Genomic DNA, 26679 nt, shown 5'->3' with positions numbered 1-26679 from the left:
AAGAAGGAATATTTGTGTTTTTAATTCTCTGTTCTGCCACTGTGTTTGGCTGAAATGGCAAAGAGACAGGATCCTCTTAGAGAATCTACTTAAGAGACATTTATGGAAAGAGCCTATGGATGAAAAATGCAATTTTGCCATGGTTTAGTGGCAGAAAGTAAGACATTCAACTCTTCAGACCACATACAAGCTGGCTGAAAAAAATATTTCAGGGATTAAATTCATTCTACCATAAAATTATCTCAGATCATTTGAATCTAGGTCAATCATTCTAGAAGTTATCCAGGTGAGAGAAGGCACTGTGACTGCACTCAAACCACATCCCATGGCACTGCGTTGAATTTGTTATGACTTTAAGATTTAAGAAAACAATGAGAAATTTTGATAACTATCATCCAACCTTTTCAGATCCCAGCTAAACAACAGTGTACAAAAAGAACCAGGGACTCTGCTGATAGTAGTTTTAGGAGCTTTACATGTTCACATATCTGAAATCTTTGCTATATAGTTAATGCATGCTTCTGTTACCATGGTCACTTAAATGCTTCTAAATTGCACAGCATCCTAAATACTTTCATTTATTTATTTACTGAAAAAGGAAGATTGCTTACAAGGATTCATACTCAGCTTACATGGTAATTAAAAAGCTGATTCTATTCCTACAGGCCACATTCTGTGGGATTCTCAGGTGGAAGCCATTAGCAAAACAAGAAGACTGTCACTGTGTTATTGGTTTTTGCTAGCACTGCTCAGGCTCTGGTTTCACACAGATTTTTTCAAAGAAGCAGCAGTTTTCCCCTCACTGAGGCTACCTGTAAACATCAAACTGGTTATGTGTATAGGCATTCCTCTGTGTAATCTTTTACTAGCAGAATATCAGATTACTGATTTAACAACCCATCCTAGAAAAACCTGCCTTCCTCTCAGTAGTAATGATTTGAATGAAGAAAAGAAAAAATAGAAAATGAAAAGAAAAGAAAAGAAAAGAAAAGAAAAGAAAAGAAAAGAAAAGAAAAGAAAAGAAAAGAAAAGAAAAGAAAAGAAAAGAAAAGAAAAATGTGCTAATGAATATATTTGCTTACACTTATATTTTAACTGTTCACACTGTAAAATAAGCAAATTAGTCCTTTTATGATGTATTGGTTATTGCCTTAATGGATCTAGAGATTTACCTCACAATAAAAGCACAATATGCCATCCTAGTAGGAGTTTATCCAGCAGAGCTTGCTTTCTAGGTCATTCCAACCACAGAGCAGTATCAATTTGACATTAATAGAGAGATACTAATAACAATCTCAAGCATGAGCTAAAAAGCCCCCTGCTGCCTATCAATGAGGGGAAGTGAGTTGGAAACCTTGAGAAAAAACACGCTGTAAAATGCCAAATAAAATTCCTTTTTTCATCTAGAGATAAAGGAGTTCTGTACTGCTCTAACAAATAGGACTTGACAAAAAGAAAATAGATGTGAATGATTTTCTAGACTTGTTGTTTTGCTGATTGTGAAGAAAAAAAGTTGTTCCATCTTTTTTTTGGAGGAAAAATCATCACACATGCACAAATGTATTTAGCAAACTTCTGAAGACCCTTTTTTCACATGCCATCCAGTCTGGTTAGGAATTACAAAGAGATGGTAACAACTAAGAAACAAAACAGTTGTCTGTTGCTTACTGCATTTTTATGAAGTTATTGTTACATATTCTTAAATGCAAAGCTTTCTGCTTTGATTACAATGGAGCTGTCGGAGCTGGTACAGAGGAGTTCCACAAAGATACTCAGAGGGCTGGAGCACCTCTCTTATGGAGACAGGTTGAGAGCTGGGCTAGATCAGCCTGGAGAAGGAAGGATCTGAAAAGACCTCACTGTGGCCTTCCACCATGATTTTACTTTAATGTCTGTGATTAAACTACGTATTTATGTATAATTTACACTACTTCTAAGTGTATGTGTGTAGGGGGGATGCTTTAAGCTACCTTCTTCCTTTTGTATACAAACTGTAGAAGCATGATTAACTGTGTAAAGACTCATGCTCTTATTTTCTTGTGATTCTCCTGAAATTTTGATTAAAAATTCTAGGTAGATTTAAGCACTCTTCTGAAGTCTAAATCAGAATACAATTCAAGATATTGAAAATGTTGATTAGTAATTGTTTCTCTAAATAAATCAACTAAATTAAAATCAAACCAGGATAACTGGAAAGTACCTCGTTCATAATATTTGAAATTTATAGTTAACATCTTAAATCAAAATATTTTGCTTTTCACAAACTGTTATTCCTTTTTTTGCATTAAGAAAACAAAAGATTTTCCAGTACTTACTGCTAATCTTGAATGTATGCAACAGAAAATAATTGTTAAGTAAGACGTTTCATTTCACTTAATATTTAGTTCCACGAGATACGAAACAAACAAACAACAACAACAAACAAAAGAAAACCAGAACAACAACAAAAACTCCACACTTTATTGCTGACTCAGGTGATATTTTTGCATAACCAACTTGCTCCCATTTGGTATTGAGGAATTAGCGTCGTGAACAGCTATGATTTCACAACTGTTGTTGTTCACTATTCCTTCATTCAATTATATATTAACAGATACAGTTGAGGACTTCTTTTGTGATTATAACTAAAACATCAACATTTTCCTGAAAAGTACATGCTTTCATTCCACAAAACTGTCCAAATACCTTCCATTACTGTCGGCTCATATTTCCTCTGAAAGGGTTAACAAGGTTATTTCCTTAAGACCATAACAAGGAGTTGGAACTAATGATTTTTACAGTCTCTTTGAACCAAAAGCATTCATTCTATGATTTTATAATAACAGCAGTTCTCAGAATCATAGAATCATTTGAGTTGGAAGAGACCCTTAAAGGTCATCTAGTCCAATTCCCCCACAATAAACAAGGATAACTACAGCTAGATATGGCTGCTCAGAACCTGGTCCAGCTAGGTTCAGGCTATATCTGAGTTTGCCATGATCTGTAGACTAATGAAGTTGAACATGACACTTCAATAATAAAATCCATGACAGTAGAGAATTAAAGGACACTTTCTGTGAGTCTTCTGCCTTGTTTGTATCTAATAGCTGAGCACCCCTGCCATCTCCTACCAGGGTAATTCCAACAGTTTCTAGTGTGATTATTTTCACCTTGAGTATTTTCAGACATGATACACTAATGAGACTGTTTTCATATTATTTGTAGAATAGTAAACAAACCTAATATGACTAGGTTCAGCCCTCCTAATCCATTCTGCTGCCTCCATGTTTTTTTTCTTCGATGATATATTTATATATCCAAATTTGTGAATCAAAAAGTATTTTAGACATTGTCTCACTATTTTTCATGTCCTTTACAGAGCAGTTATATCCATATAATAATCTCTGGAAATCAAAGCTCAACTGATCTATCTTCTCCTCCACTCATATCAGTTGAGGAAAAGCAGTTTTCACAAGTCTGAATAGGATAGCACAGAACAAGATGCTGTCAGCTGTCAAAGATATAGTGAAATTTCCACAAGTATGTATCAATTTTATCTCTTATTCTTTTTCCAGCGGCTATTCCACAGCTACCCTCAATGCTCAAATGAATGCTAAATGGGTAATAGAATTGCCTCAGTTAATGTTTCTGAAGTTGTTGCTTCTAGTGCCTAAAAGGCTGATTCTTTCATCTCCTTCTCTGCTGGTGCCAACAGATACTTGGAAATGAAGAGACAAGGGCACACTCTTGATCTTCAAATGTCAAGAAGAAAACAGTCAAAGCAGTCCCCTTCATGAACAATTTACGTGTTGAAAAAGAATATTAAATACTGTCTCCTACTATCTTTTCCTAAGACTTAAAAGTTCTCTGGAAGAAAAGAAAAAAAAACAGGGGGGGGGGGGGAACAACTGCACATGATATATACATTGAAATTAATTATACTTTTTGCTAGCAACATTCAGATGTTGAATTCCCCTCTTAAGGAGAATTGGAGAGGGAGGCACCAGTCTCTTCTTCCTGGTAACCAATGATGGAATGCAAGGGGACAGCACAAGATTGTGTCAGTGGATATTCTGGCTGGACGTTAGGAAAATCTTCTTTACAGTGAGGGTGGTGAAACACTGGAACAGGCTTCCTAGGGAAGTCACTGGCACTCCATGCCTGTCAGTGTTGAACAGACACTCTGATAATGCCATCATTAATATGCTTTAACTTTTGGTTAGCCATGAAGGTGTCAGACAGCTAGATGAGATGATTTTTGTTGGTCCCTTCCAACTGAATTATTCTATTTTATTCTACAGAGAGATTCTCCCTTTTATAATTTGTTCAAGAAGAACGCGGATTAGGATACTTGCACTGACACAAATCCTTCTGGTACCTAATGGAGTAAAACCATATACTTCCAGATTCCATGGGAAGTAATGGAAAAATTTCTACCAAATCTAGCAAAGTATTCTATCGCATTATAAAAAGTAATTCTTATGAAAGTATGAAATTGATACTGATGCTGAGTTCTGACAGAATACATTTTTCTGTTCATATCTCCCTAACATCAATCATTTATGGAGATAGAACTTGAAGATTATTCTTATCAATTACATTTTACTTTTTTGTGTGACCAATCTGTCCTCACATTATTGCAGTAGTATGTGAGTTGCTCTTCTCTTAGAAGGGAATTTTCAAACATATTCTAGTTTAAAAAGAAAAAAAAAAAGAATGCTTTATCACCATCAAGTTTAATTTTCAATTAAAATACTATAAAAAAATTTAAAAAACCTTAGCTTTTGGGAATAAAGCTTTAGTAGTAGCAGTATTAATACTCAGCAAATAAATAAAGAAACCCTTATACCTCTAAATACCCTTAATATCTCCTAAGCTACCTTAGGAGCTGGTCTTTTCATAATATTATTCTCTTTGTTGATGATCTGGACTGTGTCTGATATTGGCCTGTAGCCTTAATGGCAGTGTGACAGCATATAACTATTAGGGAACATCAGTCATAACATGGAAGTCAAATGCTGGCCAAGAGGGACATGAAAAAGTGAACGCATTATGTTTTTGAAATGTTGGTTATATTTTGTTGGTTATTTTTTGTTTGTTTGTTTGTTTTTTGTTTTGTTTTTTTGCCTGTGGTATAAAACCCTTTTTTTTGTTCCAGTGGCATAAAATTTTTTCTCCACATTTTTTTTTTTTTTCAATTCATCAGCTGTTAGGCAATTCTGCAATAAGTAAACAATTCCATGGTGAATTAGGCAATCACATCCCTTTTGTGGAAAACTCTAGGTCTTTAGCTGAGTACATCTGCAAAGCTGCAAACTACTGATGTTTCATTTTCATGTTGAAACACTGTTTTCAGACTTGCAGCCTCAACCACACAAGAAACTGAGTAGTGTAATGTAAATGTTTGGCAATGCTGAAGAAGCTCTACCATCTTGTTAATAAGCCAAAGCTATCTGCAACATCATGTGTTACTGGAAAAATAAATCCACAGGTGCGCAGAAGGACTTAAGTCTTCAGCTTTTCAGTTACATTTCAATACAGAATTTTCCTACAGATCCTGCATATTAAGTTCAGAGATTTGTGTTTTGCCAGGTAGTGATTTTATGTCACCTTTTATAGCAAAATATTTAGTGACAAATATATCAGTAGAACAGAATGTAGAGTACATTCATAACTGAATTCAAACATGATGAGGTGAATCACCTCCAAAGCTTTTAGTGTAGAATTCAGGTTTGACTGCTTATTTTCTACAGATTTATGATTCCTCTTGAGATGCCCTCAGGGGGGAGACAGTATTTCCCTGAGGCTGTAATTGTATTCCACTAAAAAACAAGAATCCTTGTCAAGTCAACAGGAATCAGTCAGGACTGCTTCTCATCTGACAGTGAATAGAATGTTGAAAAAAACATTGCAAACAAATCTCTTTTAACCCTTGCAAGAGGGGGATTTTTAAAATTGCCCAGTTACGCCCTGCTAACAAGGCAGTCAACATACGCAGACATATTAATAATCTCACACTTGAGACAACAGCTTCCTAATAGGATGTGATTGGCACCTTTCAAGCCTCTTGAAGATAAATTCTTACAAAGCTTTCCTTAATTACACAGGTAAATCAGTGTTTTCCTCCTTTATGGGATATATTTTCCTTTAATATTATGGGATATAAATTGAATATTCTGGTAGTTGAAAGTTTAAGAGAAATTTATAAAAATGGACATACAACTGATTATTTCATGTTGGCAAGATAGTACATAACTTTTCTTGGATACTGAAAGCAGAATTTTGCCTACCTAAGCCATTCTTCAGCCCACCACAAACGTTTTGGAAATAGATATTATATTTTAAAAAATCACAATTAATTCACATTCAGCTATCTTGATGCCTAGACATATATCTTTCAGAAACAGAAGTGAGTAACAGAAGTTACCTTAGCTGTTCAGCAACACCAGTTATAGACAGCTCCACTTGTGTCTAATCTACTCCATACTGTTTATTTCCTACCCAGAAATCTTGAGCATCCAGTGAGAAATCTTAATTACATCAAACATGTTTTGGAAGGGATATCAACTTACCATAAATCCATATACAATTGTCTTTCATACTTTAATTATTAATTAACTAATAATGGAAATAAATAGTAGGTTTTGACAAAAAACATGGTTTTGATAATGTTCTAAAAGTTGAGAGATTTTAAATTTTTGATAGCCATTTTTCATACAGGGGAATAAGATCAAATAGAAATTAATGGAAAATCAGAAATGTTGAACATGATCTTTTTGATAGTCTTGTGTAGTGACAATTACTGTGGAAGTACAAGAATAAAATAGGGATATTGGAAGACTACATGGTACACAGCATTTAGCATTTGGGATTACAGACAACTCCGACCATCTAAATGAGGATAAAGAACCATCCAGAAAAGTGCAGTTGTATTTCTATAACAAAACAACATTGGCCAAAAGCACAGAGAGCTTACCATGAGAAACAAGAAATGCTGGAAGCAAAGATTTGACAGACTGGATTAGGCTGCTGGTCCATCAAGCCCATGCTCAGCCTTTGGCTGTGACAATTGCAAAAGAACTCAGAAGCAAACCTCCTTCAGTGCATCTACAGGAAAAGATGCCACATAATGAAGAAAGCATTCCTCTTGATCCTTGTGGCCATCACCTTATTTCTTGAAGCATGAGATTAGGTTGCCCTCATTTTAGCATACAGATACTATTCTTTGTCAAAAAATTGTTAATTGAAAAATGTTCAACCGCAGCTGCTGAGTCTTTAATCTTCCATTCTTTGACATTAAATTTGGACAAGCTGCGTTTTAACCTTTAGGATTTACTTCATTGCACGTTTCTGTAATCTTAGGGATTATCAAGAGATTATTGCATGTGCATATGAGGGATTAACAGGAAAGTAAAAGTAATATTTTAAGCAAATATGGAAGTTTTTCTTAAAAACAAAAATTTGAAAACAAGGCCTGTCAAGGATACTGTGGACCTCAATGAACAGGACATAAATATTTGGTTTAAATGTCAAGAAACATTACCACAAGTTTTCAGACAAATGGTGTGATTAAACCCATTATAGAGTCTAAATGGTAGCAGAGTGAAAAAGCTGCCACAGATAGAGCCAAAATAAAATACTGTTGTAGTTCTAGTAATCTTTTTGTGTATTAAAAGTAGCATACTTCTACTACATAAATACTATGAACAGTAGTTCAAATAGTAACCACTTCTACATCCTAAACATCCAGAGAGTTACAAATATAAGCATCAGACTCTTCCACAGTGATGATATCACCATAAGCTTGTCTACAGCACTGTTCTGCAAAACTATCCTAATAAATATATTAGCAATTTGCTGTATTTAATTTTGGCAGGCAAATTGAGAGACAAATTACTTATCTCTAAACACAGATATAAATAAGCATAAACCATGAAGATGTTTTCCTCCTCCCTAATACTGTATTTCAACTCCTTCTGGAACACACTGAACTTTCTTTTACCACTCAAGCAATACATCCTAAGTTACAGAGGAATATACTCCCTGGAATGTGCTTTTTAATATCCTCCCTATGAAACTTGTTATATGAGGCAAGTACAGATCACTTTCTGACACAATTTGGTGTCCCTGCATTTCTGTTTTTAAAAAGAAACATTGCCCTAACAATCATCTATCTAATTTATTTGACTTTCAGTTTTTTTTTTTTAATTTTAATTCTGTGAATTAGTTGGAAAAAAAATCTCACACAAATATGGCAGAATAAAATATGATAAAAACAAGCAACTCTGAAACTGGCAAAAAAGAGACATAAAAAATAATTAAAAACAAAGCAAGAAGACATTGCTAATCTGCATACGACAATCTGCAATCAGAACTGGTCTCTATCACTGTACCTTCATTTTCCTCTTATTAAACACCTCATATCAGAGAAAGATGGATTACACATAATATCTTTCCTGTCAGTGCTACTGCTTAATTAGTGAAGCTTATGATAAAAATAATTGAGCACTTCAATCTCAACTTAAACAATACAAATACCACTTAATCTTTAGCTCACACTTCCATTTTTGGAGATGTTTATAATTAATCGGTAATCACAGAATCACAGAATTGTAGGGACTGGAAAGGACCTCTAGAGATCATCGAGTCCAAACCCCCTGCAAAGCAAGCCCCATAGACAAGGTTGCACATGTAGGCGTCCAGCGGGTCTTGAAAATCTCCAAAGAAGGAGACTCCACAACCCCTTGGCCAGCTTGTTCCAGTGCTCTGTCACCCTCACTGTGAAAAAGTTTTTACACATATTTGTGTGGAACTTCCTATGCTTCAGTTTGTGGCCATTTTCCCTTGCCCTATCACTGAAAAGAGTCTGGCCTCATCCCTTTGCCTCCCACAAACTAGATATTTATAGAAATTGATCAGATCTCTTCTGAGTCTTCTTTTCTCAAGTCTGAATGGGACACAGGTCTCTCAGCCTTTTCTCATAAGAGAGGTGCTTCAGGCCCTTTATCAACTTCAAGGCACTCCGCTGGAGTCTTTCTTTCTTGTACTGGGGAGCCCAGAGCTGGGCACAGTACACCAGGTCAGCCTTCACCAGGGCAGAACTCAGGCACACGATTACCTCCCTTAATCTGCTGGTCGCACTCCTTTTAATACACTTCAGGATGCCATTGGCCCTCTTGGCCACTAGGGCACACTGTTGGCTCATGGCCAACCTGTTGTCCATCAGGACAGCCAGGTCCTTCTTTGCAGAGCTCCTCTCCAGCAGGTCATCCCTCAACCTGCCCTTGTGCATGTAGTTATTCCATCCTAGTTGCAAGACTCTACACTTGCTTTTGTTATTCCTCATCTGGTTCCTCTCTTCCCAACTCTCTAACCTGTCCAGATCTTGCAGAATGGCAGCAAAGCCTTCTGGTGTGTCAGCCATTCCTCACAGCTTTGTATCATCTGCAAACTTGCTGAGGGTGAACACTATCCTCTCATCAAAGTCATCAATGAAGATGTTGAACAAAACTAGACCCAGCACTGACCCCAGGGTACACTACACCACTAGATACAGACCTCCAACTGTACTCAGCACCACTGATCACAACTCTGAGATTGGCCAGTCAGTCAGTTCTCAACCCAGTTCATCATCCATTCATCTACCCCACACTTCCTCATCTTCTTTATAAGGATACTGTGGGAGACAGTATCAAATGCCTTGCTGAAATCAAGGTAGACTACATCCACTGCTCTCCCTCCATCCACCCCACCAGTGATGACATCATAAAAAGCTACCAAGTTGGTCAAGCATGAACTCCTCCTGATGAAGCCATGCTGACTATTCCTTATAACTTCTTCTCTTCCAACTGTCTGGAGATGGCATCCAGAACAAGATCTTCCACCAACTTTCCAGGGACAGAGGTTAAGCTGGCTGGTCTGTAGCTCCCTGGATCCTCCTTCTTGCCCTTTTTGAACACTGGAGTGACACTGGCTATCCTCCAGTCCTCAGGCACCTCTCCCATTCTCCAAGAACTCTCAAAGATGATAGAGAGCAGTTCAGCAATCACCTCCTCTATCTATATAAATATATCTTCTATCTATTTAAATATATGAAAATTTTAACAAGTACTCCCATTATTTGGCACTTATTTCAATGACAGTAGATGGCATACCAAACTTATGTTGAGAAAACATTTGCTCCAAGCCTCACTTGAATAGCCAAGGGGAAAACACATGATATACTACTTATGCATTGCAGATGCAGTAGATACACCACAGTGACCAAGAATCAGGGAAGGCACTAATAAAAAGTGGCTGGATAAAACATTTTTTTCTGCAAAGGACAGTATTTAGAACATTCTGCATGCAGCAATTTTTCACCTTGACCCTCAGGGAGAAGGCACTTTTCTCTCTGACGTTTTCTTTTCTTATTTTCAAATGTGTTAGTCTCCATGCTAAAAGCAATTACGGAGATGAAAATATACTATCAACATTTTCAATACATTAACATGAAACAATCAAACCTGCATTATGGGAAATGACTGCCTTTCAATCTGCATTAAATTCCAGAATATTACTGTATTTCATCTTTGACAAAAATATAAGTTGAAAATCATGTTATAGACATACTAAAGCTCAAGGTTTCCACTCAGTTTTCTGATGCGTCACTTCTCTGTCCACTAATGGTCCACTCATCTTTTTATTCACTGCACAAGAAATAGGAAGTAGTACATCCCCAAAATTTTATTTTCCTTACCTCACACAAGGTAGAATGACAGTTTGAGAAACTTTCCCACGAAATCTTTAAATGAAATAATTAAAAACATAAAAACATTGACAGAACAAAGTTCCAAAGTTCCTAACAAGTTTCCAGGAACCACAGGAATATAAGAAGTCACCAAGTACAAAAGGCTTACTACTAGTGGCAATGAAAAATATGCAGTCCTGCAAAACATTACACATGGACTGCATTCTTGACTTCCATAACCTTTTATTTATATCCACAAGACTGTTCACAACCTAATAATCTGTGTTGTTTAAAAAGACATAGGAAGAAGGCAATTCAGATTCCCACTGGTGTAAGAAGAAATACCTTGTATGATCTGAGGATGTTTTACAGGTCTGTTTCATGTCCTTTCCCTTCTCCAGATGGTACCATTCTGAAAACCTGGGCCGTTTTCAGAAAAATACATATACATGGAAATCACCAGAAATTTTTCAGTCTCCTTGAGCAGAATGACCTACCAGGAAACTGATACATTTTCTGAAATTCGCAGTTCTTTTTGAAGGAAGGAAGAACTTATTTCAGAAAGCACTGGACAGGGATGTAGCAATATCACCATGTAACATGTAAAAAAGTACTGTTCATCATACTGAAAAGAACTCCCCACATAGAACTGGGAAGCCAGTAATGTGCTAAAACTACAAGCTCCATATTTTATTTTCTGAATTTCTTCCTTCTGACAGAAAATATTGCATGTCATATGATGTTTTCTTGTGTTAGATTTTTTTAATTACTGTTTTGAACAGAAGAAAAAAAATGTTTTACAACATGCTGGTAGAGTTTCCAACAGATCTCTTATAAACAGCAATTTTCGCTTTGTCTTGACATTGACATTCAAGATTAGTTCCATTTTTCCCCCTAATTAGCTTTTCCAAACAATTGTATTTTTGAAAGAAACAGGATACTTCCCCTGAGGGCATCAGAAACTTAATCTGTCCAATTTCCTTTCAATGGATATTGAAAACAAAGCAGTGTATTGTAACTCAGTGGGAAATCAAGAATTATGTGACGCAAGAAATGAAAAAAGTACTATTAAAATAAATTTGACATAGAGGGCAATAAAAAATAGTAATGAAAAATCCTTTAAGCCCCCTTCTTAAGGCTTGACAGAACTGCCTACTCCTATTAAAGTTTGTCTGTCTTCTAAAGGATGTGAAGATACTACTTTACACAAAATTGGGGTTTTTATATTCATAACAGACTGACTGATTAGCATTAAATCTTTTGGAATATCCTAAACAAACAGAGGCATTTCCAATCACTTTATACAGCAATATTGCTTATGACTCAAAAGAATTTTTCTTATACTTTGATCATTTTACAAAAAATCTGTTCTTCATATTGAATTCACATTGTTTCTGATAGCCAACATTAAAAATTCCATAGTGCTAAGCATGCAGTTAGAACATTACGATAAACCTAAGGGTATAAATTACTTTTTATATTGAATTTATAATTATAATTATTGTCTTATCAACAAACTTAAATGTTTAGCAGCTTCTGGATTCTGAATAGCAACTCTGAAAGAAAATAGCTGCAGGTCTTTATTTGCATTTTCTGGAGAACTTAATTGAAAATGATAATCTTTGTGGTTCATTGTACACTACCAGTATATCTTACCAGGAAAGATGTGTTTTACTAACACATACTCTCACATACAGCATACAGTGTTTTCTACTATATATCATTTACAGATATGCTGCATGCATACATGAGTACACAGGTGGGTGTACTACATTTATAAATAAAAAATACAGACATTACAGTACTTCTTGCAGGTGACTGCACATCTACATTCCAGCATAGATTTCATCTTCAGCTCTGTCTCTAAAAGAGTTCAGAAAGGTACTTACTGATGTGTAGAGGAAACCTTCATTATTTAGGGCTATATACAACCCAGTCTTTACACCCTGGATAGCTACAACTCGAAGTCCCACTGGTATAAGGTTGAATAACGCTGTGAAGAGAAAACAAGACCAGATATTAATATATTATGGTTATTAAAATATTTTAATGAACAACATTAAGAAATACAGCTACTTCTTTTGGTTCTATCTTCTGATTTTGAGATTTAACTAATTCAGCAAGTCTTGTTACTAGTAAAGTTAACACCTAAAGTTAAAGCCCGAGTGTCTATGTATCAGTAATTCCTGCAACACACAGTATTAGGCATAAGCGTTAACTAGCAAATACAAAGCACTGCAGACACAAGTATATCAGACAATCTCAAAATAATCAAAGAGCCCAACATTTTCTTCACCAGTATAAATTGATCATAAGGGCAATACTTGAGAGATATCCTGTAGAACACATATCTTCTGATTATTTGTTATGATTGGTTTCAAGGGGCCCATGGTTTCAAATAAAAAAAAAGTATTTGGTTTTGTAAATGATGTATTTTCTACAAGCCTCAGGTAATGGTAGATTCTTGTCCTAATTTAGGAAAGCACTGAAATATGTGCTTGACTCTAAAAGTGCATAAATCCTATTGAGATGAATATAGAATATATTCAAAAGCTCAAGATCTGGAAAAAAACATGATTTAACTAGAAAAACACAGCTAATAGCAGATACCCTAGCAATGATATATACCTCTGCAACAACAAAAGAAGACACAGCTTTGACTAGTTTGAAAAAGATCAGTATGAAGAGAAGGGTACTATTCTCACAACAGCAACAAAAAAGAAAAGTAAAAATATAAGAAATTTTTACTTCCATTACACACATTTTATATGAAACCCATTGTTAAATAGCAGAAAAACAAGTAATCTGTTCCCCTGAAAACCCATAGGAAGGTTTGGGTTGGAAGGGACCTTTAAAGATAGGCTAATTCGAACATCTCTGTCATAGGTAACTTCCAATAGACCAAGGTGCCCCATCCAACCTAGCTTTGAACTGTTCCAGGGATGGGGCATCAACAGCTTCTCTGCGCAATAACTTGCAGTGCCTCACCACCTTCATAATAAAGAATTTCTTCTTTATATCTAATGTAAACCTACCTTCTGTTAGTTTAAAACAGTTTCTGCTTGTTCTGCCACTGTACTACCTGATAACAAATTCCTATCCAGCTTTCTTGTAGGCCTGGTTTGGTACTGGAAGACTTATTTCAATAAGGTCTGCCTGGAACCTTCCCTTCTCCAAACTAAACAAGTGCAACTCAACCTGTCTTTGTAGGAGAGGTGCTCCAGCCCTCTGATCATTTTCATGGCCCTCATCTGGGCCTGCTCCAACAGCTCCCTGTCCCTCAAATGCTGGGGCCCTGGGCCTGGGTGCACTGCTCCAGATGGGGCTTCATGAGAGTAGCATAGAGGGGAAGAATCACCTCCTTCACCCTGATAGCTGCACTGTTTTTTTTTGATGCAGCTTAGTGTAATGTTGGCTTTCTGGGCTTCAAGTGCAGTACAAGAACAGGACCCTAAATGGTATTTCCAATTCAGAACTAGAAGCACAGCCAAAAGATTACAAGATTCCTCAAAGATCCCTTTAGAAGAGCCCCACTGCCCACTGTATTCATTAAAAATACAAAAGTTCAGCAGATAAGACACAGATCAATTTTTATTTTATGAATTATGGCAGCAAACACAACTATACTAAATTTACTGACTTGTTTCAAGAAAACAAAGGCAAAGTACACATCAGTCTCTGAAGGAAAGATCTGGATGAACCAGAGTTCATGTGAAGCGCTTTTCCACTGTGGATGAGTTATGGATTTACAAGAACTTGGATGATAACCAAAAGCACAGCTTGTATGTTCAATACGGGCATAAGTATTCATGGTTTTACAAAGCCATGTTTCAGGAGCACAGTAGTATCTACAGTGAATTCCTCAAAATTTAGTTGTGACCATAATGCGTAGACTATGAGGCTGCTTGTAATTAGAGTGCCAGTGGCAAAGCCAAAATAAAGAGAAAAAGAGCAGTGAATTTGCAGTAAATGAGCACATTTTCATAAGATACGAAAACATCTGGTTGGTCCCAAGATATAAAGTTATAGTTTATGATGAAGCTCATCAAATCAAATCTTTAGAAGTGAAAAAAAAAAAAAAAAAAAAAAAAAAAAAAAACAAAAAAACTGGGTTGCCTGTTGGAATTTAAAGACAGAAGCAGATGGAAAAAAAAAAAACAAACAAACCCAACCAACCAACAAACTGCTTTCCTTCAAAAATAACATTTGCTGGAATATTCAAAAGGATCTAGAATCACATAATCATATGTATCATTAGACCTTTTTTCTGAAAACATAGAGCCGATATAAATTTAAGAATTGTTGTTGTAAAGAAATTCCTACAGATGTAGAAATAAAGGGGTGTGGAAGAACAGAAAACAAAGTTATGGATTTACAAAGAAGAATAGAAGAGATGATTTAAGATAAGAAGTAACACAAATATGTAGCATTACTATTTCAGTAGTTTCTGAAAGTTTCAGTCATTTTAGGATCGTATTGGGCTGGTCTCTATAAAAATGCAGTATACCGAAAAGGCTTCCTCTCTAACCTATAAAAGATAAACATAAATCAGGGAAATATAGCAGTGGCAGACGAGATATCCTATGACTGGATAGTCTAAGCACTGCATGTCTTGAGAGATTTCATATATTCAAGTATAAACAGAAAGTTTTTTAAAAAATAGATAATGCCCTCAAATGAAACAATGTCAAAAACAACAAAAGCATTATCCTGGGTGGCGGAGGATGAGTCTGTCACAGCAAAACTAGAGGGGATTAACATCAGGACTTTTTGGTAGGGAACTGAAAAATAAATGGAAAAGAAATGGAGAGACAGGTAGCTAATTTAGTTTTCTTTCAAGAAGAAAAGAAATTCCAGGAGGAAACCTGGATATGAACACTCTACTAGAGGAAGGGCAGCAAATATTTTGAGGACACTAGGAAGGAAAACCAAGTAATATTTGTATGACAGAAAAAAGATAAGCACAAAAAATAAGTCGTTCATGACAAACTGCTGATGAAAAATAACCCGAAATTACAATGCTTCAATCAAAACTTGAGGAACACAAATTTCATTTATTATACTACCAGTAAAAATAAAATTGCAGAAGTAGAAAAAAAACCAACAACCATTGAAAGGAAATTGGAGGTCTGCAACATGGCAATGTCCTACACAATATATAAAATTAATGGAACATCTTATAGCTGCTAGTGAATTTAGAAAGCAGCGAGGAGGGGACATAATGTATATTTCACTGCCACCAAGTATTAATGAGATGTTGTCAAAGTTGCTATAGTTAGTGCAAGGCCATAAAATTTTAGAGTGTGATCTGAATTACTGTAACTCTGCACACACTGAATATTCAGTGCCTACTAAAAATCTTTCAGACTTCAGTAAAATAGGGAGGCTAGTCTACAACTGATTCATAAATGCTCAGTGATATGCTTCATACTGAGATCAGCAAAACACATACTAGTAATGCACAGCATGTGACTTTTACTTGTTGAAGTTGGCCAAAGGAAAATCAATTTCCTCAAGAACGTGGCTGTGCAGTACTATTTAAGAGCAGGACTTCCACGTCTAATTGCAAATTTAAAACCTGCCAAAGATTTTCTTGTGTTATCCCCCACTCTAATAAATTTCTGCTTCATAAGAGTTGAAAGCTGTTTCCAGAGTTTGCCGGCATATCAGGTCTACACAGCCAGAATTATACCCTTAACTGAGTGGTGGTGAAAAATAACCATGCCTCTAGCTTCTATCTGTCTTTAAAACAATGATCCAAACCCAAAAATAAGTGGGGAGTTTGGTCACTGAACATTTCAGTTGTCCTAAATCTAGCCCAATTTGTCCATATATTAGCTGAGAGAGAATATTCTTCAACAGCCCAGTGCTCAGTTCTCCTACGTCTCATGTTTAAGTATAGACACTGGTAAATCCACTGACAAATAAGAGGCAGGAACATCAGGAAATCAAGGGAAGCAATTGAGAGAAATGGTGTGACTACAGCCCTTCATCCTTTGCAGCTCCGAGCCTGTGCACACTGCATTAGCTTTCTTTTGCATTCCATCTAAATCATGACAATAAAACAACTGATTTTTCTTCCCTTTCCTAATCCTCCAATGCTATTCACATTACACACAAGGTCAGAACTTGGAGCTGGGGGGAAATTAACTGCAACAGTTGACCAGAAGTGAGAATTTTCATCATTAGGTATCATGAGAAAGGTTTGCTGGGCTAAATTTGAATTGAATTCTAATCTTCCAAAATTTTTAGCCAAAGTTGTAGCTAAAATCCACTTTCTGATAAGTAGAACTCCTTCCTTTCCTTGTGCAAAACACAAACCCAACACATTTTTTTCCATTTTTTTTTTCTGTATATTTGACACAGTAAGTTACCTTTAGATTTGAAATGCCTGAGATCAGATATTTTGATATCCCCAAGAAAGTCTATTTAGCTGGCTCATAGCTACAAGAAAATTGTTTTTCTTAAGAAACTTGCTGGAAACCAATTGCATAAGGCTTATAACTTGCTCTCTGTTCTGTATGTTCCTTACACTGGTATCAGTTAAGAAAACTTCCCAAAGGACCAAATTTGCAGTCAGACCAAGACAACTATCCCTTTAATTTATTTCCATCTACAGGCCCATAGGCAAAAACTATGATTCCATCAGAATTTTAGGTTGATAATGACTATGGGAAAGTTGATATTCAGAGATATGCCAATAAGTTCTGGTGGAGAAACACATTCTACCTGACTGATGTAATACAAGATGTTATTAAAATGTGCTGTGCTTCAGCAGGGCTGAGCATGGCCTTCATTGATCTTGTCGTATTGACCAGGAGTATAGCAGTGGGAGAAACGGGCTTACCCTAACTCATAAAAGTAGTGTTAAATAGATAGCCAAATGCCTCTGCAATTCTTTGAAGAAGAAATGCAGTAAAAAAAAAAAAAAAAAAAAAAAAAAAAAGCTTAAAAATCTGACAGCAAACATTTCAGGTTAGTAATCTATATTTAACCACATTACAGATGTTGTTTTTTAATCTCCGTATGCTTATTTATGTCTAATTATTTCTTTTATCTTACCAGGATACTGAGAAGGTTATTTATTAATATCTTCAAACCAAAATATTCTAGTGGTAGGTACCTTAGAAAGACATTTAAAAAGTTAAAATTTCCATATTCAATTTGGAAAATATAAATGGAGCTCTAGGAACATGCATTAAATGGTGAAACTAAAGGCATGTTAAATGGGAGCATGAGTTCTTGAATACTAGCTCTTCTAGGCACCAAGTGTCATGAAGGAAGTAAAGCATGGTGCAGCATAATTAAGCAAGAAATGTGCACAGCACAGCCAAGTCAAAGTTGCTTGGATAGTCCTAAGTCTGATATTTACCAGTTCATGAATAACGGCTACAAATGAGCAATGGCCTTTTAATATGTTTTAAATATGACTGTAATTTAATAAGAGGCCCAAATAACAACATCTGAGTGCTACAATCAGGTCTACCATGCATCAAAGGAAATATCACAATGCTGAATTTTTTCAGCGGTTGTTGTCTGAGGTATACTTTGCAAGTGAATATAGATAAGCCACAAGGGCCAAGAGATTCGGAGTTTCCATCTCAGAAATTAAAGAATCAGAATTCCCTGTTCCCCAAACATAATTAGTCTTCGTACTAAAACTGTCATTCACTCATGAGACAGAATGCTGAAGACAGACCAAAGCCAGAAATCGAGATATTTTGGGTGGGAGATCAGGAGCAGAATGTAATGATTGTTATTACAAGCACAAAAAGGACACCAATTTCTTTATAGCTTCTGTTGTTTTTCCAAAATAATAATAGTGAGGCCCATGAGATCACTGTGAGCACCTACTCCTAGAGCAAGTTCCACTTGCACCAAGAACCACTATGAACTACTGTAAACCCTCTAAAATCAAAGAGAGGGACAGCTATATTGAGCAAGACAAAAGTAAAAAAAGCCTACAGCTTTAACCACAGTCACTCCTACCATCACTACAAAACAAAACAAAGAAACAAAAAAAACACAACCCAAATACCAGAAATTGTGAGGCACTGAATGAAGGAAAAAGGAGAAACAACTAAAATAAGAGAAGAAATATAATAAAGCCTGTCTACACACATTACTGAGAGTTTCACAAAATTACAGCCCTACTTTGCTGATGTGATTTGAGGAAACTTAGTATTGTTAAATACTAGCTAATAGATCCATTATATCATACTCTATCACAAAACGTCACTGTCTTGTAAAATGCATAAAAGGAGACTACAAAAATGAATGGAAACCCATCATTCTTTTTGCAATGCCTGACACTTTACAATTGGACATGCTACAACAGCTGACTGAAAACACTGGTAGAACTCATTCTGACTTCAGGTAGAAGCAAAAAGCCACATTAAAAATATTACCAAGAAGCTTTAAAGACAAAAAAAGAGTACTAACAATCTGAACAGACCACATTTCAGTCTTTCCAGACACTAACACTATATAACACTGGGACTCCAATAGTGTATGTTTATTATATTTTTTTTTTTATGTTTACTAATGTGCATATAGAATAAGTACAAAATGACATACACGTCAGGGAATTTTAACTTCAAGCAGTTTTCTAATTGCCTGATGGAATAAATTGCGGCAGAACTGAAAGTAGCAGAATGACTAAGCTTCAGTTTCCTTGCTCAAAACAAAAATCACTTCTCTTTTCTCCCTCGATATTCACTCACTGGCTTCTCCAAAACAGCAAGCTACTTGGAAGCTGTGAAGGTGATGAGGGCTCCTTCACAGGCTATGGTGACACTGATTAGAACAGAGCATGCCTTGAAGGCCGACAGAGATGCGTGCCCTTCAGGAGTCTCAATTTCCTCCTTTTTTACAAAACACAGTTCAAATGAAAGGTAAGCACACAGTCAGTCCTACTCAAAGATAATGTATCTCCTCACTCACTGGGTGGATTAAATAGGCAGACTGGTAGCTCAGTGGTCAAAAGAAATTTTCCCATTCCCAAGCGAAACCCAACAGTATGGGGCCACTCTTCCTCCTTTGCAGTTGCCAAAACTTATTTACCGGTAAGCATCAGACATGAATTATCACAATGAGGAGCTCACAAAATAATAGATCAGAAGACTAAGGATTATATACACAAGCAAATTTTTTAAGTACAAAAGAAAAAATACAATATGCTGAAATAAAGAAAAAGATAAAAACCAAAAATTTCAACAAGACATGGAAAGAAATAGAGTGGAATAAGAAGAGAACCGAGGAGAAAGGTTGACAGCACAAAAGAAACACTTATATATTCATGACTATACTGAACGAATCAATCTTTTTAACTCTTGATACAGTGTTGATAGTACTAGATATATTGTCAAAATTTAATGTGAAAATTGTATGTTTTCCTGGCACACTGATTTTATACATCTTTATGGTCTAATATGTCTTTAATTAACATTATTATAAAATTGGACTACTGAAGCACATTGGCTGGAGAGAAAAAATTCCTCTGTAGAAAGAATCATTTCAGGCAAAAAATTAATGTTGAAGTAAAACATAATATTACCTAACAGCTTTTATTCAAAATATGAAATTTAGTTGGCTTTGGGCAAGTTCTGTATTTAAAAATATTTATAATATATAACATTCATTCTGAATTTTGGAACAATTGAAAGGAGTTAGAGATACAAAGACAGATGGAAATCCAGAAGGTGAGGAAGAGAGGAGAGAAAGGGCAAATAACACAGTAAGCAAAAATAAAAAAGATTTGTAAAACTGATAACAGTGAAAAAAGGAAACTATGGCATGATGGTAGATTTCTAAGAGACAAAAGTAGAAATGACATAAAATATTCCAAAATTTTTGCTGTCATACACACCTCTTCACTGAAGCTGAAAATAAGAGAAAGGCAGGAAGAGAGAGAAATAGAAGCTTGCATTCTAAGACATGTTTCTTAGACCTCATAAAGGCAAAGCTTCTCTAAAATACTTCTTGATATTAGGTCCAGTACAGAAGTGGGCATGAGGCATGAACACACCAAGGAAAAGCAAAGAAAAAAAAAAACAAACCATCAAGGAACAGGAAAAAATAAATAAATAAATAAATAAATAAATAAAAAATAAAAATAAAAAAAGAAAAAGAAGAAAAAGAAAAAGAAACATTCAGAAATTGAGCAGAGAGAGAAATATACATCAAAGTAGATTAATCAATTATTTTTCCCAGTTCTAGAAAAGTAGAATAGTAAAACATGGTCATGCTATCTGTTGATGAAATATGTTAAATACAAGAGCCATGCATTAACATGTAAAATTGGGAGTCTTGCTCAAGAAGAATTCTCAAATCCCTAAATTTAATTTCTATAGTCTAATTCCGACATTTTTTAAAATGAAATTAAAGGCTTATTTTTAAGTGCATCATAAGCAGATAAATCTTTTTTACTAAAAACGCTTAAAATAGACCCCAAGACCATATATAAATTAATCACTTAAATATTCCGTTATCATTAAACTAAACAAAATACACATATTCTCTGCTAAGTGAAAAATTAAAACTCAACTGTTTCTAGAGTAAGAATAGGTTTGCTTAATTAACATTTGCAGCTGAAGCTGTATATGTACATACATTGAATGGCTGTACCATACGAAAATAACACCAACGTAGTGATCAATACTGTCCTTCAAGACCAGTTTTGTTTAGAGTATTTTTGAAGAATTCCCACTGTAGCAGTCCCTACATTGGCAGAAATCCTGTCAAAATCACTGGCATTTTTGCTGATATAGGGACAGACTGTAGGATGATCAATCTTCAGCCCCAGTTCAGCAAGACATTTCATCATATGCTTTCAGCAGGATTTTGATTAGCATGTATTTATTTGTTTTGCTGAATCAAGGCTCATAAGATCAGATTTGCAAATAATTTTGGATTTCTTATTTCTTTTTTTGTTATTAATTTGAAGATAAACTTCTGTTAAATACATAGTTTTATTTCAAAAACATTACATAATTTTATCATTTTTATAAAGTTATCCAAAGAAAAAGCTGGCCTAAATATCTCACCCCCAAGGTCCAACGGCGCTTATACCTTCAGAGGGAAAATGTTTAGGCCAGTGTCCTGTACAAGAAGTGCTGGTGGTTATTAGACTTCCAATTGGCAGAACTCTCTTCCTTTTGACAAAACACATTCAGAAACCTTCCAAAAACATTAAAACTGTGTTTGCATGTATACACTTGAATGATTCAATCTGCGTGTGAGATTAAGACATTCCCCTATGGCAGTCACTTACTAGAATTACTGCTGTCATCCTTGGTTCCATCGAGACTTCCATCGGGGTGCATTTGCAAGTAGTAGCCTTGCCTGCAATATAACCTGGTCACTATACCCTTGAGCTGGGGATCTGAAAGACAAACATATTTTGTCACTAGCCTCAAAACTTTTTCCAAGAGTTATCTCTACTTCCTCTCACTGTAGAAGGAAGTTTGATGCAGCACCATTGCCATCTTAAAGTTGTACTAGAACAGGGTGGTTGCTGATGTAGATGGAGAAAAATCTTTCTACAGAATTATTATTACACCGGTTTCATGTCCTCTTATCTGCCTTGAATGTCCTTAATTAAAATTAACAGTGGTAAAACAAACACAAAAGAATAGTAACCCAGGCACCCATAGTCTTAAACTACATTAAGCTCTACAAAAAAAAAAAAAAAAAAAGAGAGACTTCAGCAACAAGTAGAGAACTTTGCAGAAATCAACAAGATATTTCAAAAAAATTTAAAAAAACCACACATTTCATAAATGTTAGTAACTTACTATACTTAACATAGATTTTAATATCACTTGCATAAAAACATTTGCCTTCTTTCACACTGTACCAAAGTCACATAATTGTCTGGTACAGTATTTTGTAATAGTCCCACCTGAAGAGTTCCCAAAATACCAGCCTGGAGTCAGATACAATTCATTTGTCCTCTCCAATCCCCCACGGAATAACATTTACAGTAATAGCAAGATGATTGCCATAACCCTTCTTCAGCAGAAAACAAAATGAAAATTACCTGAGTAAGCTAAAAGTAAATGGGAAATTCAGGTGGCTGAACATTTAAGGTACACTATTTAAAACTCTGCATTTGTGAAAATCATTGTCAAGCATAGAGTAGGGGGCTACCAAGTGACAACTTTATGATTCATCTCAAGAACAGTGCCTTACAAAACCACATATCAAGATGCTGGAGAATTGGTTCATTGCTGAGGAAAAGGGCATCATATCTTAAGAAAACAAACAGCACTACCTGTGCTTTATACTCGATACTATTAGTAATATATTTACACATAAAATATTAGGCCCAACTTTAGGCATGCAGTAAACTATACGTATGTTGGGACGTGGCATTAAAAGCATCTATATCTCATCATGCACAGCTTTGCAATAATGAACTAAAATCATAAAGACTTTGAGACAGAAAAGTGATAAAATGAACAGTGAATTTTTAAGTAAGGCAGAATCAATTTTCATGCAAACCTGTGGCCAGTTTATAACTGATTATAATTGTTCTCACTATCAGTCAAGCTGGATTACTTACATTATCCTAAGGAAAGGAGTAAACACTAATAAGAAAACCCTTCTTTAAGTGGAATGTTCTGAAGTTTTGTACAAACGCTCAGTTCGTGGAGTATTTATGAAAATTGAAAGTTTTTCTTAAATACACAAAGAAACTGTTACTAGAAATGTTAGCACTAAAAGTTTCAGGACACGAAAATAAATAATATAAATATTTCATAATTAACATCTAAGCACATCAAAAGTTTTTGTCTGTTTTTGTTTTATTTTCTTTCATTAACTATAAGTTTTGATTTCTGGGGATTGTTACAAGCAAAAGTTTTTCTGTCTTTGTACAAGAAAAAAATCATTTTTAAAAACAATATATAAATACAGTAAAATTTATGTTGCTTCAAAGTACTGCCTTAACTATATCAGGCAACTCAAAAATATTTTCACCATTTGAAAATAAAAGACGTTACTTCTTCCAGTGCATGCTTTCAATATGTACTTCCAAACTGGAAGTTAAATCTACTTGCTTTATACATATGTATATTACATCTTAAAAGATTAAAGGAAATAATTTAAGCAAAATTGTTACTACAGGCTTAGAAAGTATTTGCAGGAAAAATATCAGCATTTTGAAAAGCCATTCCTACATCCAAACAAACATGAAAAAAATCAGCTTCTAGCTTAAAGAAAGTATTGCATAGAAGGTTAATTAGGGTCAACCTACTTCTTGCTCCTACTGCTTCAAGGGAAATGTACAAAATTTAGAAATGATGCTCAACATTGTTTTTTATAATCAATCTATTTATTTTTTAAATTTATTAATAAAATCTACTAACAAGAAATCACATAATCATTTTCTTCAGAAGCATTATTTAAAGTCAATGGTGTTTTACCAGGTGTCCCAGACTAGAATCATAGAATCCTTTGAGTTGGAAGGGACCTTCAAAGGCCATCTAGTCCAACTCCTCTGCAATGAACAGGGACACCACAGCGAAAGCAGATTGCCCATGGCCTGATCCAGCCTCACCTTGAAAGTCTCCAGGGATGGGGCATCAACTACATCTCTGGGCAAAAATTACATTTGAATGAAAGTAATCTGATGAGAAGCTATGTGTTTCAGCATTTGAGGGTTTTTGATGGGGCAGGGCATGAGTTCCTCATCGGTTCGTTCGCTCAAGTTCAGCAAAATAAGAACTATTAAAAACATGAATATAAAGGACTCTAGACATGTGTTTTATCTTATTAGGTATACAGTTTTATTAGTTTTGGTTGTAAGAGAACTGAACAAAATTTTCACAAAACATGTCTCTTTCACTTAAATATTTCATCCAAAACTGAAATTGTTAATAATGTGATATTCATTAATATTTTGATTATGCCATGTAGATCTCTATAGAGCAAAACATAGCAGAAAAAGTCTTTTTTTTCCTCACAAAATGTAGCAATTGCAACTTTTAATCTTTCTCCTGTGGATTATTAGAATCTTATTTACCAACCCTCCTATGACGATCTTTACTGCTTTAAGATTCTACTTGTCCTTACCACAATTAAAACTTTAATAAGTGTCAGGAAATGGAATCAGACACTTTTTTACTTGTTCTTGCTTGCCATATTTAGTTAAAATAGCATCTCGGATCTATAAATAAGAGACAAACTAAATGCTTTAGCTGAACAGTGCTCAAAATACTGGGAGAATTTAACAAAAAGACATGGTATTTTTTTAATCCTAGCAAAAAGGCAAAGCAAATTTAATGATGGTGTTGCATGCAATGACTTGTTAATCTCATAATAAGCAATAGTCAGAAGGACTATTCCATATAGCCTCAAGGTAAATATCTTAAAGAAGAAACAGACAAACCCTCTAGGCAAAGAATTCATCCCTTTTCCATGCAGAAAGATAAATGATTATTTCAGGTCCTTTTTGAAACACTTGGGCAGCAAATAGTACAGAGAAATCCTCTGGTCCCTGAATTATTACAGCATTTTATCTAACCATTGCCACTGGATAATATCACAGAAACACTCTCTGCTTCAGTTTGCAAATAAGTTTCCAAAATCCTTCCTGCTCACACTTTTTTTTTATTATTATTGCCTATTCGAAAACGTATGCTAAAAGCAGCGGCCAAAACCCACCCAAAAGATTAATGCTGTCTTTACACAGGTGCACCTGATATCTGATGCTTGTAACTCCCATCACAGCTGTGCAGATAAACAGAAAACTATTACCCTTGCCTTTAACATCCCACACATGCCTTTTTCTTCCTACATGAAAGGGAAAGACAAGAGAATGCAGCTAAATAACAAAACAAAATGTTTTCTATTTACAAACAGGAGGGTTTTAGCGTATCCTCTTCCCTCACTCCTCAGAACTTGTATAGTTTTAAAGTAAATAAGGTAAAAAATTAAAAATTTGTTGCGACTTGTACTTTTCTGTTCAGACATAGATGAATTTGCAATGCTAAAAGAATGGCAAGGGCACCCATCATACTTTAATATCATGAAAAACAAATCACTTAAAATCCACTGAAGTTTTGATTTTACAACATGCTCCTTCTGTCTTGTTTTTGGTGCAAAAGTTAAGAATTAAAATTGAAGTTATAGTTTAAAATCAATAATATTTACCAGAGTTTTGTTGGTGGTGTTTTTTTTTTAGTTTGCTTGTTTGTTTTGGCCTGGCACTTATTAGCCACTCTTTCTTTTGAGTAAATGACCTAAATACATTTGACGTCACAAAGAAATGGCAAGGGTCGGTTGACTTAATCTCTTATCTGCTCATATGGAGAATAAACTGCATGAACCAGCCAATCACTGGTCTGACACAAGTTCCTCAGTGAGTCACACAAATGGCATTATCAAGAAGTATACGTTGTTCATGTAGAATAGCATTAAACCCATGCTAACTGCTGGCAGCTCTAGGTCCTTCACGTTTTACTTGCACTTAATAAATTTTATTTTTTGTATTTCCATCCTGCATTTTAAATTTCAGGCAGTTCAGTATTAAACTCACAGTGGTCCGGAATACACCAGCCACCTTTTTTAGCTCTGTGCTGCTCCAATAGTCACTATACCTTGACTGCCTTATTGCTCTCTGATGTTGCTGTCAGTATAGGTTAAGAATCTTCTTTTAAAACTAATTTGAAATATCAAAAACATTTCTAACCTCTCTTAAGATTAAAAAAAAAAAAAAAAAGGAAAGTAACTCACAGGTTTCTTGTGAAATTGTGAAGCATAGCACCCACTCAAAGCATAGGTGTGTCTTACATTCCTCATACCCACCTACCAGCTAGTTCTTAAGGCTGCAGATGTGCAGAAGGCCACTTTTTTGTCCCCTTCTCACAAAAGAGTATCCTGATTATAGTGCAGCATAGAGTTTTGGATTGTGAATTGTGCAGTCTTCATGGCTGAAGCCAGTTTGGCCAATACAGGTAACATTAGAG

The 26679-nt window shown here is 35.2% G+C and overlaps 1 protein-coding gene across 7 annotated transcripts in view; it reads right to left on the bottom strand.

Moving 5' to 3' along the window:
• FGF14 (fibroblast growth factor 14) overlaps positions 1-26679 on the bottom strand; it is a 390756-nt gene that overhangs the window by 88357 nt on the left and 275720 nt on the right. For 6 of the 7 annotated variants that reach the window (XM_048929398.1, XM_048929407.1, XM_048929439.1 and 3 more), the window contains 2 exons: positions 21981-22091; positions 12598-12701 (listed from right to left, as the gene is read on the bottom strand). In XM_048929398.1, coding sequence (XP_048785355.1) covers positions 12598-12701; positions 21981-22091 — 215 coding nt within the window. The remainder of the gene's footprint in view (positions 1-12597; positions 12702-21980; positions 22092-26679) is intronic. The other variant, XM_048929430.1, reaches the window with a different exon arrangement.

The sequence above is a fragment of the Lagopus muta genome, chromosome 1 (genome assembly GCF_023343835.1).
Source record: "Lagopus muta isolate bLagMut1 chromosome 1, bLagMut1 primary, whole genome shotgun sequence".
Taxonomy (NCBI): domain Eukaryota; kingdom Metazoa; phylum Chordata; class Aves; order Galliformes; family Phasianidae; genus Lagopus; species Lagopus muta.
The sequence above is the reverse complement of the archived record's forward strand: the minus strand, read 5'-3'. Positions and strand labels throughout refer to the sequence as shown.